This window comes from Echiichthys vipera, assembly GCF_963691815.1.
Source record: "Echiichthys vipera genome assembly, chromosome: 10".
NCBI lineage: Eukaryota > Metazoa > Chordata > Actinopteri > Perciformes > Trachinidae > Echiichthys > Echiichthys vipera.
Window position 1 is genome coordinate 29,840,819 of NC_139835.1, and position 12,603 is coordinate 29,853,421.

General features: G+C 44.4%; 1 protein-coding gene across 1 annotated transcript in view; it reads left to right on the forward strand.

The window, feature by feature from the left end:
• The window catches only part of ttn.2 (titin, tandem duplicate 2), a 225,914-nt gene that overhangs the window by 7,782 nt on the left and 205,529 nt on the right, over positions 1-12,603 (forward strand). Inside the window, exons 2-9 of the mRNA XM_083921112.1 lie at positions 1,071-1,174; positions 2,419-2,622; positions 4,493-4,780; positions 4,867-4,949; positions 5,942-6,156; positions 6,332-6,407; positions 6,506-6,706; positions 11,987-12,046. Coding sequence (XP_083777238.1) covers positions 1,084-1,174; positions 2,419-2,622; positions 4,493-4,780; positions 4,867-4,949; positions 5,942-6,156; positions 6,332-6,407; positions 6,506-6,706; positions 11,987-12,046 — 1,218 coding nt within the window. The 5' untranslated portion in view covers positions 1,071-1,083. The remainder of the gene's footprint in view (positions 1-1,070; positions 1,175-2,418; positions 2,623-4,492; positions 4,781-4,866; positions 4,950-5,941; positions 6,157-6,331; positions 6,408-6,505; positions 6,707-11,986; positions 12,047-12,603) is intronic.

Sequence of the window (12,603 nt, forward strand, 5' to 3'; positions counted from 1 at the left end):
AGTGGTGATAAATCTGCAGGAATTGATTAGTTTTCCAGTTCTAAGTTACAGATAATTAAAAAACATTGTAGTAAACCTTGAATTCTTCCGTCAAACTTTGTTACTGCGTCGTGCAATGAGGCCGCTGAGAGCAGTGAGCGATTCCCGGGGTTTTAAAAATGTCGTGGTTACAAAATACTATAATGTTAATTTATAGAAATCTGTTTTTTTTGACAGTTTTTTAATGTAATTTTTACCGAAATCATAAAAAAACCTGCCAAAGTGCGATCTTTTATCTGCGCTGACTTAAAAACGCTCTCCACCTCCGTCCATGGGAACGCTGTAATTCCCAGCATGCTCTTGTGCTCACCTGGTGTTTGTTGTTGGGTACTGCAAATAAGAAATTTGATCATTTCTTTCAGTCACATAATGATCAAACAACAACAAACTAACAGGAAACACAGGAAGTAAGAAAACCTGTAGTATAGGTATTAAGTGGAGACGGGGTAGGAATTAATACGCTAATCGCTCAGTCTATAGGTGACTTGGCTGGGAACTGTAGGGTCGCTGGTTCAAGTCCCTGTGTGAACCATGAATGGAGCGTGGACTGGTGGCTGGAGAGGTGCCAGTTCATCTCCTGGGCTCTGCGGAGGTGCTGTTGAGCAAGGCACCGAACCCCCAACTGCTCAGGGCGCTGGTCATTGGTCATCTCTCCATTAGTTGCATGTTTATAGGTCCTGAATTGAATTGCGGGACAAATAAAGGAATTCTTCTTCTTCTTCTTCCTCCTTTTCAAACATACAATGGTTTTAATGACTTGTGCTTCAAGTGTAATTTATTTTCCACATGTCTGAAATAAAGCATTCATTCATTCATTCAATATAAATCAGGTTGTTAATTACGTCTGTTATCTTTTGATAATTGTGTCAATAAATAAATCGCTACATATTTTATTATTATAATTATGATGAATGAGTGAACTGTAGAAGGTTCAATTGACACAGAAAAGTTTAATTTCTGTTGTTTCTGAGTTCATTGAAGTACTTTTTATTTTTCTCACTGTTTAATTCTCTCTGTTTGTTTTTCTGTAGGGTGCCGACCAACATGTCAACACAGGCGCCGACGTTCACGCAGCCGCTGCAGAGCGTCGTGGCACTAGAGGGTAGTGCCGCGACGTTCGAGGCTCAAGTTAGTGGTAAGTGAACTTTCTGCCCCACGTAAAACAATGAGTAACACTGTTGAAAGAAGAGCCAGGAAACACAGTTGAGAATGTCACAGTCCCTTTGATTCCTGAGCTTTTAAAGTGCATTTATTATTACTAACTGTTGTGATAAAACCAGCATTAACAACATAAATAAAGGTGTCAAAAATGCTGTTTTATTCATTATCAGAGGGTTATTATTCGTTAAAATCCTCGTCTGTCTTCTTCAGAGACGGTAGAAAAGATGGATTTCTCTTTCATCTCTATGCATCCAGTACACACATGTTTAGCTTAGCTTAGCTTAGCTTAGCCTAAAGGCTAACGCAGGGAAACTGCTAGCAACTTTAGCCACAAAACAGTTACCCTAATCTTATTATTGTTGTGCTGCCTACAAACAGCTTCTTGTCGTGTTAGAACAACAACAAACTAGCTTGTTGTGGTTGTTTGTAGCCAACTGGTGTCATACCAAGACATCTTTAGCCTAGCTTAGCATAAAGACTGAGGCAGGGAAACTGCTAGCAAGTTTAGCCACAAAACAGTTACCATGATCTTATTATTGTTGAGCTGCCTACAAACAGCTTCTTGTCGTGTTAGAACAACAACAAACTAGCTTGTCGTGGTTGTTTGTAGCCAACTGTTGTGATACCAAGACATGTTTAGCCTAGCTTAGCACAAAGACTAAAGCGAGGTGGAACTGTTAGCCTAGCTTCATCAATAGAGAAAGAAATTCACCTTCCAACAACTCAAACTCTCTGATTCAAATCTTGTTTGTTGTTTATTGAACATGTGTAGAAATGTAATAATTGTGTTTTTAGCAGCAGCAGTTAGCGTTTGAACAATGTATTGGCCAATAACCACTGAATGCAGTGACAAACGTAACTTGTTAGCTATATGAGTTAGATGTTTTTTAGCCAAAATGTATTTTAACATAATAAGAATTACATGCTAGCTAATGTTAACATAAATTGCCACGTTGTTTTTAATAGTAAAGCTGTTTTTATACAATAAAAATGTATTTTTTATATACAATGGCAGTCATGCTTCAGTCCCACCAGGATATCACTGAGGTGTTTTGAGTGAAGCTAGGCTAACAGTTTTCTACGGTTTCCAGTGTTTGTGCTAAGCTAGGCTAAACATGCCCTGTACCGACACAAAGAGTTGAAACAGATATCCATCCGTGAGTTAGTATCTCTGGGTTCTCTGACAGCAGGCTGGTCTGGTTCTTCTTTGCCCTTCAGGTTCTCCAGTTCCTGAGGTGAGCTGGTTCCGTGATGGCCAGGTTCTTTCCACCGCCGCTTTGCCCGGCGTTCAGATCTCGTTCAGCGACGGCCGCGCTGTTCTGAGGATCCCCGCTGTGACCGCCGCACACAGTGGAAGATTTTCTGTCAGAGCCACCAATGGCGCTGGACAAGCCACAAGCACCGCCGAACTCCTCGTTACAGGTGAGACACGTAAAACAACCACAAATAAGCTCAAAACAACAAAAAGAGACGCAAAACAACCACAAAGAGACACAAACTGACAACAGAGTGACACAAACTGACCACAAAGACACGGAAAACAACCACAAAGAAACTCAAAACAATAAAAAGAGGTGCAGAACAACAACTAAGAGACGTAAAAAATACCTCAAAGTGACGTAAAACATCCAATAAGAGACACAAACTGACCACATTGGACGCAAAACAACAAAGATACACAAAGTGACCTCAAAGACATGTTAAACAACATCAAAGAGACACAAACTGACCTCAAAGACACGTTTAATAACAACAAAGAGACACAAACTGACCTCAAAGACACGTTTAATAACAACAAAGAGACACAAACTGACCTCAAAGACACGTTAAACAACAACGAAGAAACACAAACTGACCTCAAAGACACGTTTAATAACAACAAAGAAACACAAACTGACCTCAAAGACACGTTAAACAACAACAAAGAGACACAAAACAACAACAAAGAGACACAAACTGACATCAAAGACACGTTAAACAACAACGAAGAGACACAAAACAACAACAAAGAGACACAAACTGACATCAAAGACACGTTAAACAACAACGAAGAGACACAAAACAACAACAAAGAGACACAAACTGACCACAAAGAGCCTATAAAACCATATATTGTGTGTAAGTAGTGTTAAAAAAAGAGTGACGATGACACACTGTTGTAAATGCTCTCCTCAGATAAGCAAAGTAAAATATTGTGTTTCAGTTTGAATCTAAGTTTATCTCCGCTGAGGGGGCGTGGCCTGTTACTTAACCGCATGATAAAACCAATATAGCTGCAGCTGTTGCAGCATAACTTTCCTTAAGAGGAATCTCACGTTTATGAAGTGTTTAAGAACGGGAACCAGCCGGGGATCACATGTTCGATTTTGTGAACCGTTCCACCCCTAACTAATACTGTACTATTGTTTCCTGCTTCTCCAATGTGAACATTTTACTGAATATCTTTGGGTTTTATACAAACATATATATATTTTTGATTATTTTATTTGATTAATTCATTAATCAGAAAAGTAATCAGCAGATTCATTGATAATGAAACTAATAATTAGGTGGAGCTTAAACACTTCAACCAAAGAGACACAAACTGACCACAAAGACACGTTAAACAACAACAAAGAGACACAAACTGACCACAAAGACACGTTAAACAACATCAAAGAGACACAAAACAACCACAAAGAGACACAAACTGACCACAAAGACACGTTAAACAACAACAAAGAGACACAAAACTACCACAAAGAGACACAAAACAACCACAAAGAAGACAAAACAACCACAAACTGACCACAAAGACACGTAATACAACAATAAAGAGACACAAACTGACCACAAAGACACACAAACTGACCACAAAGACATGTTAAACAACCACAAAGAGACACAAACTGACCACAAAGACACGTTAAACAACAACAAAGAGACACAAAACAACCACAAAGAGACACAAAACAACCACAAAGAGACACAAAACAACCACAAAGAAGACAAAACAACCACAAACTAACCACAAAGACACGTAATACAACAATAAAGAGACACAAACTGACCACAAAGATACGTTTAACAACAACAAAGAGACACAAACTGACCTCAAAGACACGTTAAACAACAACAAAGAGACACAAACTGACCTCAAAGACATGTTAAACAACCACAACCGTCTGTAAATACGTGTTGTTATCAATTCTATTTTGAATAAGAAATCTCGAAGCCAGTGAAATTACTACAAAATAAAGCGTGTCAGCATTTTAAAAACCAGCCTAACGTGTCGTGTTTCGTGTCTCTGCAGCTGAGACGGCGCCTCCTAACTTCCTTCAGAGACTGCAGAGCTCCTCCGTGACGCAGGGCAGCCAGGTGAGGCTGGACGTCCGAGTCTCGGGCATCCCGACGCCTGTGGTGAAGTTCTACAGAGAGGGAGCCGAGATCCAGAGCTCAGCCGACTTCAGGATCCTCCAAGAGGGAGACCTGTACAGTCTGCTGATCGCCGAAGCTTTCCCAGAGGATTCTGGGACATATTCTGTGACCGCAACCAACAGCAGTGGACGTGCCACCTCCACCTCTGAACTGCTGGTTCAGGGTAAGACAGCAGACATGAGGGTCCATTACAAATGTTTTCTAAGCGTCACAGATCCACCTTAACCCTCACGTGTGTCTCTGCTGCAGGTGAAGAAGCTGTACCGATGAAGAAAACAAAGACTATTGTGTCCACATCCCAGATGGCCTCCTCCCAGGGCCGAGTGCAGAGGGTGAGACACGCCGGAAACACCCCGCGTCCGTCCTTAGAAGAAGCTTCACTGACTTATCTGGTTAAATCAAAACGGGAACTCTTCAGTTAACACACCAGGGGCATTTTTTTCCCCTTCAGTTAAAGTAGTTCTTACCTAGTTTGCCTGTGTCACAGCGCTTCCCTCCAAAGTCCCGCCCTCTCCCCCCTGCCTGACCTCTGACGCTCCCTCCTCCCTCGACACGTGTGGTGAGAGAGAAATGCTGCGTTCAAGTGAAACTTCAGATTTCCCGTGCCACTTGAACGCAGCATGAGCAGCGCAAGTGAAACCTGAGCGACGGATGACGGTTCAGCAAATAATTAATTTTGACCGAATAAATTGCTTGGTCAGGCTCTTTATCAGAGTACTGTCGCCTCACAGCGAGAAGGTTCCAGGTTTGAATCCCGGCTGGGGCCCTTCTGTGTGGAGTTTGCATGTTGTCCCCGTGTCTGCGTGGGTTTTCTCCGGGTTCTCCGGTTTCCTCCCACAGTCCAAAGACGTGCAGGTGTTCGGTTCATTGATGACTCTAAATCACCCGTAGGTGTGAATGGTTGTCTGTCTCTGTTCGTCTCTATGTGTCCTGTGATAGACTGGCGTCCTGTGTATCCCGCCTCACGCCCTATGTCAGCTGGGATCGACCCCCCCGCAACGCCGACAGGGACAAGAGGCTGAAGATGAATGAATGAATTGTGCATAAATATGATTTCATCACGATACGATTCCACTGAAAGGCGGTAAACGGTCGCATTGAATTATCGCCCAAACGCTCTGAAGTCTAAATCAGGACGGCAAATTTTACTCCTTTCAACCACCACAAAGGCAGCGCATGCCAGATCCACTCCTTCCTTTTTCTTACCTTTCACAATAAAAGCCATAGACGCGTACACGCTCCGTAGCTGTTTACCAGACGGGACTCAAATTCACTCAGAGCGTTTCTCTAAAAACTCCTTATGTGTTTTGTTTTTCCCTCTCAGAAGGTGGAGGCGAGTTTCCAGGCCACCACCATGATGGAGATGCACGTCGAAGGAGGAATGATGACTCAGCACATGGCTCACAAAACCCCGCCACGGGTTCCCCCAAAGCCGACCTCCATGTCCCCGCCGTCCTTTGTTTCCAAGGTGGCGGGAGGACGCCAGCAGTCACCCTCACCTGTCAGACACGTGAAGGGGCCGTCGCCTGCACCTGTCAGGTAACGACCGCTGACACGGAGCCAGTCCAGCACCATAGTGATCCATAATTACCTCTACAGGGTCACTGAAGCGAGATCCTAAAAGACACGACTGCCTCAAGTGTTCCTAAACTGTCCGATGTTACGTCCTGTCTCTTGTTACTGTGTTTTAATCTGCATTATGTGTCGTCTGCAGACCCGTTTCTCCCTCCAGGGGACTGTCCGTGTCCCCCATCAGACCTGTGAAGTCCCCCCTCATGACCAGGAAACAGGTGAGAACACGAGTTACTCAGGACTCCTAAAGAGCTGCTCCAGGTCTAAGAGACTTATCCGAACCACCGTCACCCTGTCGCCTTCCTTCCTCTTGCAGCTCGCTGCCTCTGCGGAGGTCCTGCCACCATGGAAGCAGGGAGACTACGTGGCTGAAGCCGGCTACACCAGTATGACCAGCATGACCAGCATGACTGGCGTGAGCAGCGTGAGCAGCGTGAGCAGCGTTACCAGTGTGAGTGGCGCCGCGCAGCTTCATATGGAGAAGCACTGGGAGCAGCAGGTCACTGCCACCAAAGAGGTGAGGACGCCGGAGCGCTCTGTGACGTGAAGCTGCATGCGAAACATTTAGAATAAGTGCATCCAAGCGATTCAGGCTCTTCCGGTGAAGTTCAAAGGCAGAAGAACGAGGGTGAACCTGTGTGACGGCAGATGAGTGTGAACATAAATGGGTTTTTAGTCCACTGATTAAATGTTCTGAAGTGAATCAGTGCCTTGGCCCGCCTCTGCCTGTGTGTTTGATGTGTTGATGTGCTGTGAATGCGTCAGGACGAGCATGTTTCCCAGGACGATAAGAGCGTCGCCGTGGCTACTGTGGTGGCGGCCGTGGATCAGGCTCGTAGCCGGGCCCCAACTGAGGCCGCTGTGTCCGGAGAAGACCAGGTAGACCACCACCACCACCACCACCCCCACTGTCTGCTACCGTCACCTCCACCTGCTGCTCAAACTGTTCACTTCATTCACCTCCGTTCACTCTTGTTCTTCTTTGTTTGCTGGTGTTTTTTAATCTCTTGATGCATCCGAGGACGTTCCTGCTCCTCAGAGGATGAACCTTTCTCACTGTAACAGACCTTTTAACCTCTTCACGTGTCCCAAATCATCAAATCACAAACGAAGGTCGTTGCAGGAACCCAAAGATTCATATTTTAAAAGATAGACGGCGAAGAGATAAGACAAAAAAAACCTTTAAACATCAAAATACTTCCGTCCTATTTGGAGCATCTCTGCTCTTTCTACTTGTTTTATGATCTGTAATGAACTTTGAAACTAAATCAATCGAAAAAACAACAACATAGCAGTAAGTTGCAAAGCTGCTTAGGCTACAGTTTGGTTTTTAAAGGCTTTTTAACGCGCAGCACTTTTAGGAACGAATGAGACGTAAAACTGTGTGTCATCGGCGTAACGATGAAATGATAACGAGCATAAATTCAGATTTTCTTTTGCTCTAATTTTCTAGAAATTTGAGCAAAATTGAATGGAAACCTGACTAATAACAGGCCCTATTTAAACAATCTATATCGCACGGATAAAGTTCATGATGCTAAGATTTTTACGGCCCCTCGTTTTGGATCATTTTCGTCAACCGGCCCAAATTCCACAGTACTTGAATTACCCTGATTTAGCCTTTATTCAGTCCGTTCAGTGATGCTGTCTGTTCGTATTTTAGTGAAGGAAAACCTATTCTCTTCATTTTTTCTAAGATTTGATGATGTAAAAGTGTTTATATTCTTACCCAGAAGGAAAACAAGTGTTTACCCTTTTGCCAACTAAATATATAAACGCGTAAAAGCAGCAAAGTGTCTCCTAAGGTTTCAAAATCTCACTTCACTTTCATTTAAGGTTGTTACAGTAATGGTACAATGGTAAACATGGTGCAGGTGCATTTAGGGCGTCAGTCCGACTCTACTTGGTGATTAAACAACGCGAATACCGGGCACTAAAGTGACAACCGCATCAGTCTGCACTGACAGTCGCACTGCACCATGATGCATTACTTCACTTAGGGCACACTCACACTGTCCTTCCGCACCGGGCCAAAACCGTTTTTTCGGGTCAATCCTAGTGCGTTTGACCAGTGTGAGTGCAACCGCTCCACGCACAACTGCGGCCAGTTTGCCGTCCACAGCCCGTCTGAGAGAGGTGGGCTTTTGTAGAGCGTGTTTGCACATGTACGAGCACGAGCGTCAGTCGACAAGACGCACAAAAACTCCGAGGTCTACGGAAAGATTTGGAAACAAAGCCACGCATCGCCATGACGTCATCAATGGGTGGGACGTGTTACGGCGTGATGACGTATAGGCAGCAAGAAGCATTCTCCGAGGCCCAGGTAGTGTGAGTACAAACGGGCCTGGGGCGCGGGGGGAGAGGGACCCTAAAGCACGGGGCACGGTGCGGAAGGACAGTGTGAGTGCGCCCTTACTCTTCTTTTGACTTGCTGCCACTGAAAATCTCTTCTTCTTCTTCTTCTTCTTCTTGATGATGATGAAGTCCATCTTCTTTTCACAAACTGCATGTTTCACTCTTAATGTTGCACGATGCACGATGACGACGTTTCTTGTGTATAACTATAAAAATGATAAATGACATAAAACGTTGAAGTATCTTTTCAGTCTCTGGGGCTTTTCGCTCGGGTCGGTTCCTCCAGACTTCCCGCCGTTGGAAGTCCTGAGCTCTATGTGCTGATTTCTTGTGTCTCCAGGCCGAGGGAGGGGGAAAAGCTGAGGCGGTGGCCACAGTGGTGGCCGCCGTTGACCTGGCTCGTGTCCGCCAGCCCGTGCATGTGGAGGGTGGCGGAGCCGAAGAGAAGGAGGCTGTGGAGGTGGAGATGAGGCAGCAGGAGGCGGCCGCTGAAAAGAAACGTGTTGTTTTTGTTGAGGAGAAACACGTTGCAACAAAATCGCTTCCTGCTGAACCTCCGGCTGATGTCGCTGTGACCTCAGAGCAGCGCAGAGTCCAGGTCTCCCAGGTCGGACGAGTCTCATATCAGATATGATTTCTGACAAGAGTAGAGTTTTTTTTAACCGTTCAATGAACTCTGTTGGTCACTCCAGATTCAGAGAACTAAAGAAATCTCCTCCCGCGTGGACACGGGCGTGTCGCCGTCTCCAGTTCCACATTTCACAGTTTCTAAAGTTTCTGTCCCCAAACATGAACAGAGTCACGAGGTAAGAGAGGAGCTGCAGGTCGCCCCCGCCGTCACCCCCCAGACACCCTCCATTTCATCTCTAACCCACGCACATGTTAACATGAAGTCTCCACTGTTTCCTTATGTGGTGTGACTCACGTTGACTCCCTCCTCACCGTTTCATCCTAAAATATTTCATCACCCACATTTTGGTCTTTGGGCGACGCCGCAGCATCATCACGTTTTTCAAAGCGTTTGATTTGTATCCTGTAAAGTTGTTCTTCTACTACACATTTCTAGTTTTTAATACCGAGGATTTAGGTTTCACTTTAACCTGCTTTCCTCTGTTTCCTGAAGAGGGAATTTAGGGTTTCGTATAGACAATTTAAAGGAATATTTCACCCTCAAAGTGATCATTTATGTCACAAATACTCAGAGTGGTGCCTTGAACTCATGAAGACAACTTTGTTTTAGTCTTGTACCTCTACAGCAGGGGTGTCAAAGTGATCCAGTAAAGGGCCGTGTGGCTGCAGGTTTTCACTCCAACCAAGCAAGAACACACCTGACTCGACTTACTCACCTTCACCGTCTTTACACAGTTGGTTTGTTGGACCAGGTGTGTTTTTGATTGGTTGGAATGAAAACCTGCAGCCACAGCAACTCTTTACTGGATCAGTTTGACACCCATGCTCTACGGTGAAGGTAGAATCAAAAACTGGAGTCTTGCAGCACTGAAGAAATAAGGGTCCAGCGTAATCCAAGTCTAGTTTATCCGATCGTACGCTCAGTACTTCACAAACACACGCATTTCCTCTAAATCCCCACCGTTTACAACACTTCCACATGAGCGGTCTCACGCATCTGAGGAGCAGAAGTGTCGTAAATAACAATCATTAAGTGAAAACTCGTGTTTCTGAGGTATTGAGCGTACGGCTTGATAAAGGAGACTTGGATTATACTGCTATATTAAGTTTATGAGAGCTTTTAAACTGATGTTTGGATAGTTTTCTGTTGTTAAATGCGGCATCTCGAGACTTTTCTCCGGTTTTTGTATCTTTCATTGTGACGAGACAAAAACGAGGTTTTCTTCATGAATTTAAGGAAACGCTCGGTGAGTAACTGATAAACATTTTCAAGGTGATGATTCCTTTAAATATAATGTATTTTTAGGCGTATTTAAGTATTTTTATTCTTAGTACCGTATTTTCCGCACTATAAGTTGCAGCTAAAAACCTCCAAATGTCTCAAAAGCCGACAGTGCTCCTTATAACCCGGTGCTCCTTATATATGGACCAATATTGAGCCACAACAGGTCTCCAACTACGGTGAGCAGCCGCCGACTCTATTTTCCCCTGTAGAAGAAGTAACGCGCGGTGCATGTTGAGATATACGACTGCGTGAAGCGTGCCGTTTCATTTCCATGTGTGTGTTTGTGTAAAGAGCCCAAAATGGCTCCTGTTAAGAGACATTTATCTTTAATCACTTTTAAGTCAACAAAATAATGAAAACACAATAACCAATTCAGTATTTCTCCACCAGAATTAAACACCTGACAATATGGAGTTTTAATGTTTTATTGAAGGATCCGTAATGTTCCTAGATTGAACCTTTTATAATGTAATTATATGGGAAATGCACAGTTTAATTTAGTGGTGTTGAGTTTAGAGCAAGTTTAGTCGATTCATCAAAGAAAAACGACTCTTTTTGACCAACGAATAATCGTTTTAGTCATTTTTCAGGGAACATTTTATGCCGTCGTGCTTCTTAAATATGAAAATTTGATGCTTGTCTTTGTCAGACATGATAATAAACTGAATAGCTTTGGATTTTTGGACTGTTGGATAAAAAACAACAACATATTAACGGAGTAAATAACGGGCAAATGAATCGATAGTATAAATAATGGTAAGTTGAGGTTCTCAACACTTGTACGTCACCAGAGGAAACTTAAATATTGAAATATTGAATATCTAAATTGTGTCTGCAGCCCTGTTAGGACGCACTAAAGACACTAAAGAAGAGTCACTGTCCTCCGTTCATCCCACTCACTAATCCTCAGCTGGACGTTGTTTTGTTGTCGAGGGTCGTTAACGCTCTTCTCGTTGGCTCGGTCAGGTGTCCATCGCCGGCTCTGCCATCGCCACTCTGCACAAAGAGCTGTCCTCCTCCTCCTCCTCCTCCTCCGCTGCCAGAAAGATCATCAAGCCCGTCAAGTCTCCCAGTCCGTCTCGCAGAGCGGCGGCGGTGGAGGTGCGTGGGACGCCGGAGCCCCTCCCCCCGCCGTTCAGAGACATCAGATATCAGAGCGCAGCTTGTGCAGTGAGTGAGGAGGAGTTTGAGGACTGGGAGCCTCAGGTTGGTCCGACTCCCTTCACTTCCCCCTACTTTAACCGCACCGTGTGGACTCTCACCTGCGCTCCCCGCTCCTCACCATAACGCAGCAGCCAATCACACGCTGCCCTTCATCACCCGCCTCATGAAGAACCCTCCTTCTCCTCCTCTTCTTCTTCTTCCTCCTGTCTTCACCCGTTGACCTTCATCCCTCTGCCCTCTCTGCAGGGTTTTATCTGTGCTAACCGGCTTCCAACCCTCCATCCTCACAGAGCTCCACCTCACAAACACACACTGTTGTTCTTCTGTCTTTGACTCGTGTTGTTGTTGTTGTTGTTTACTCAGGAGGCCGCTGCAGTTCCCACCAGAGCTCCAGAGCCTGTTGTTCCTCCCACTCTTATTGCTGTGAGTACTTCCTGTTTCTTTCCTTCACAGTAGGGTAAATAAATGAGGAGTAGTTCATGATGACGCGTGCAGAGGTGTCCGTAATGTTATGTCTTTTGCAGAGCTAGCATGAATACATTAAGGGTGGGACCTTATTCACTATACAGCTGAGTAAAACCTAAAGGTTCCTGGGCACCAAGAGACACAATTTAGCAACGTCATGGGGGATAAAAATAATAAAAAGCCAAATTAGAAGAATAATAAAAGTCAAAGAATAAATAGAGTAATTCAAATTTGGAGCAAGTAAATCAACTAAAACAGGAACAGCTGGAAGTGAAATGAAACTCATCAAATAAGCCGTCGAGACAGTTTTTTCGTGTATGAAATGTTAACGTAGAAATCTAGAGTCGCTAACAGCCAGACGTGGCTAACAGTGATTAGCTCGGGGCAGCACGGTGAAGGCATTCAAAGGTCTTTTTTAACCACTAATGCTGCTGAAAATAACAGCAAACCTCTGCAGCAGCATGAGAAGAGTCCCTACACACACAACAAAGCAGCATCAGCGTAGTTAGTGAAGC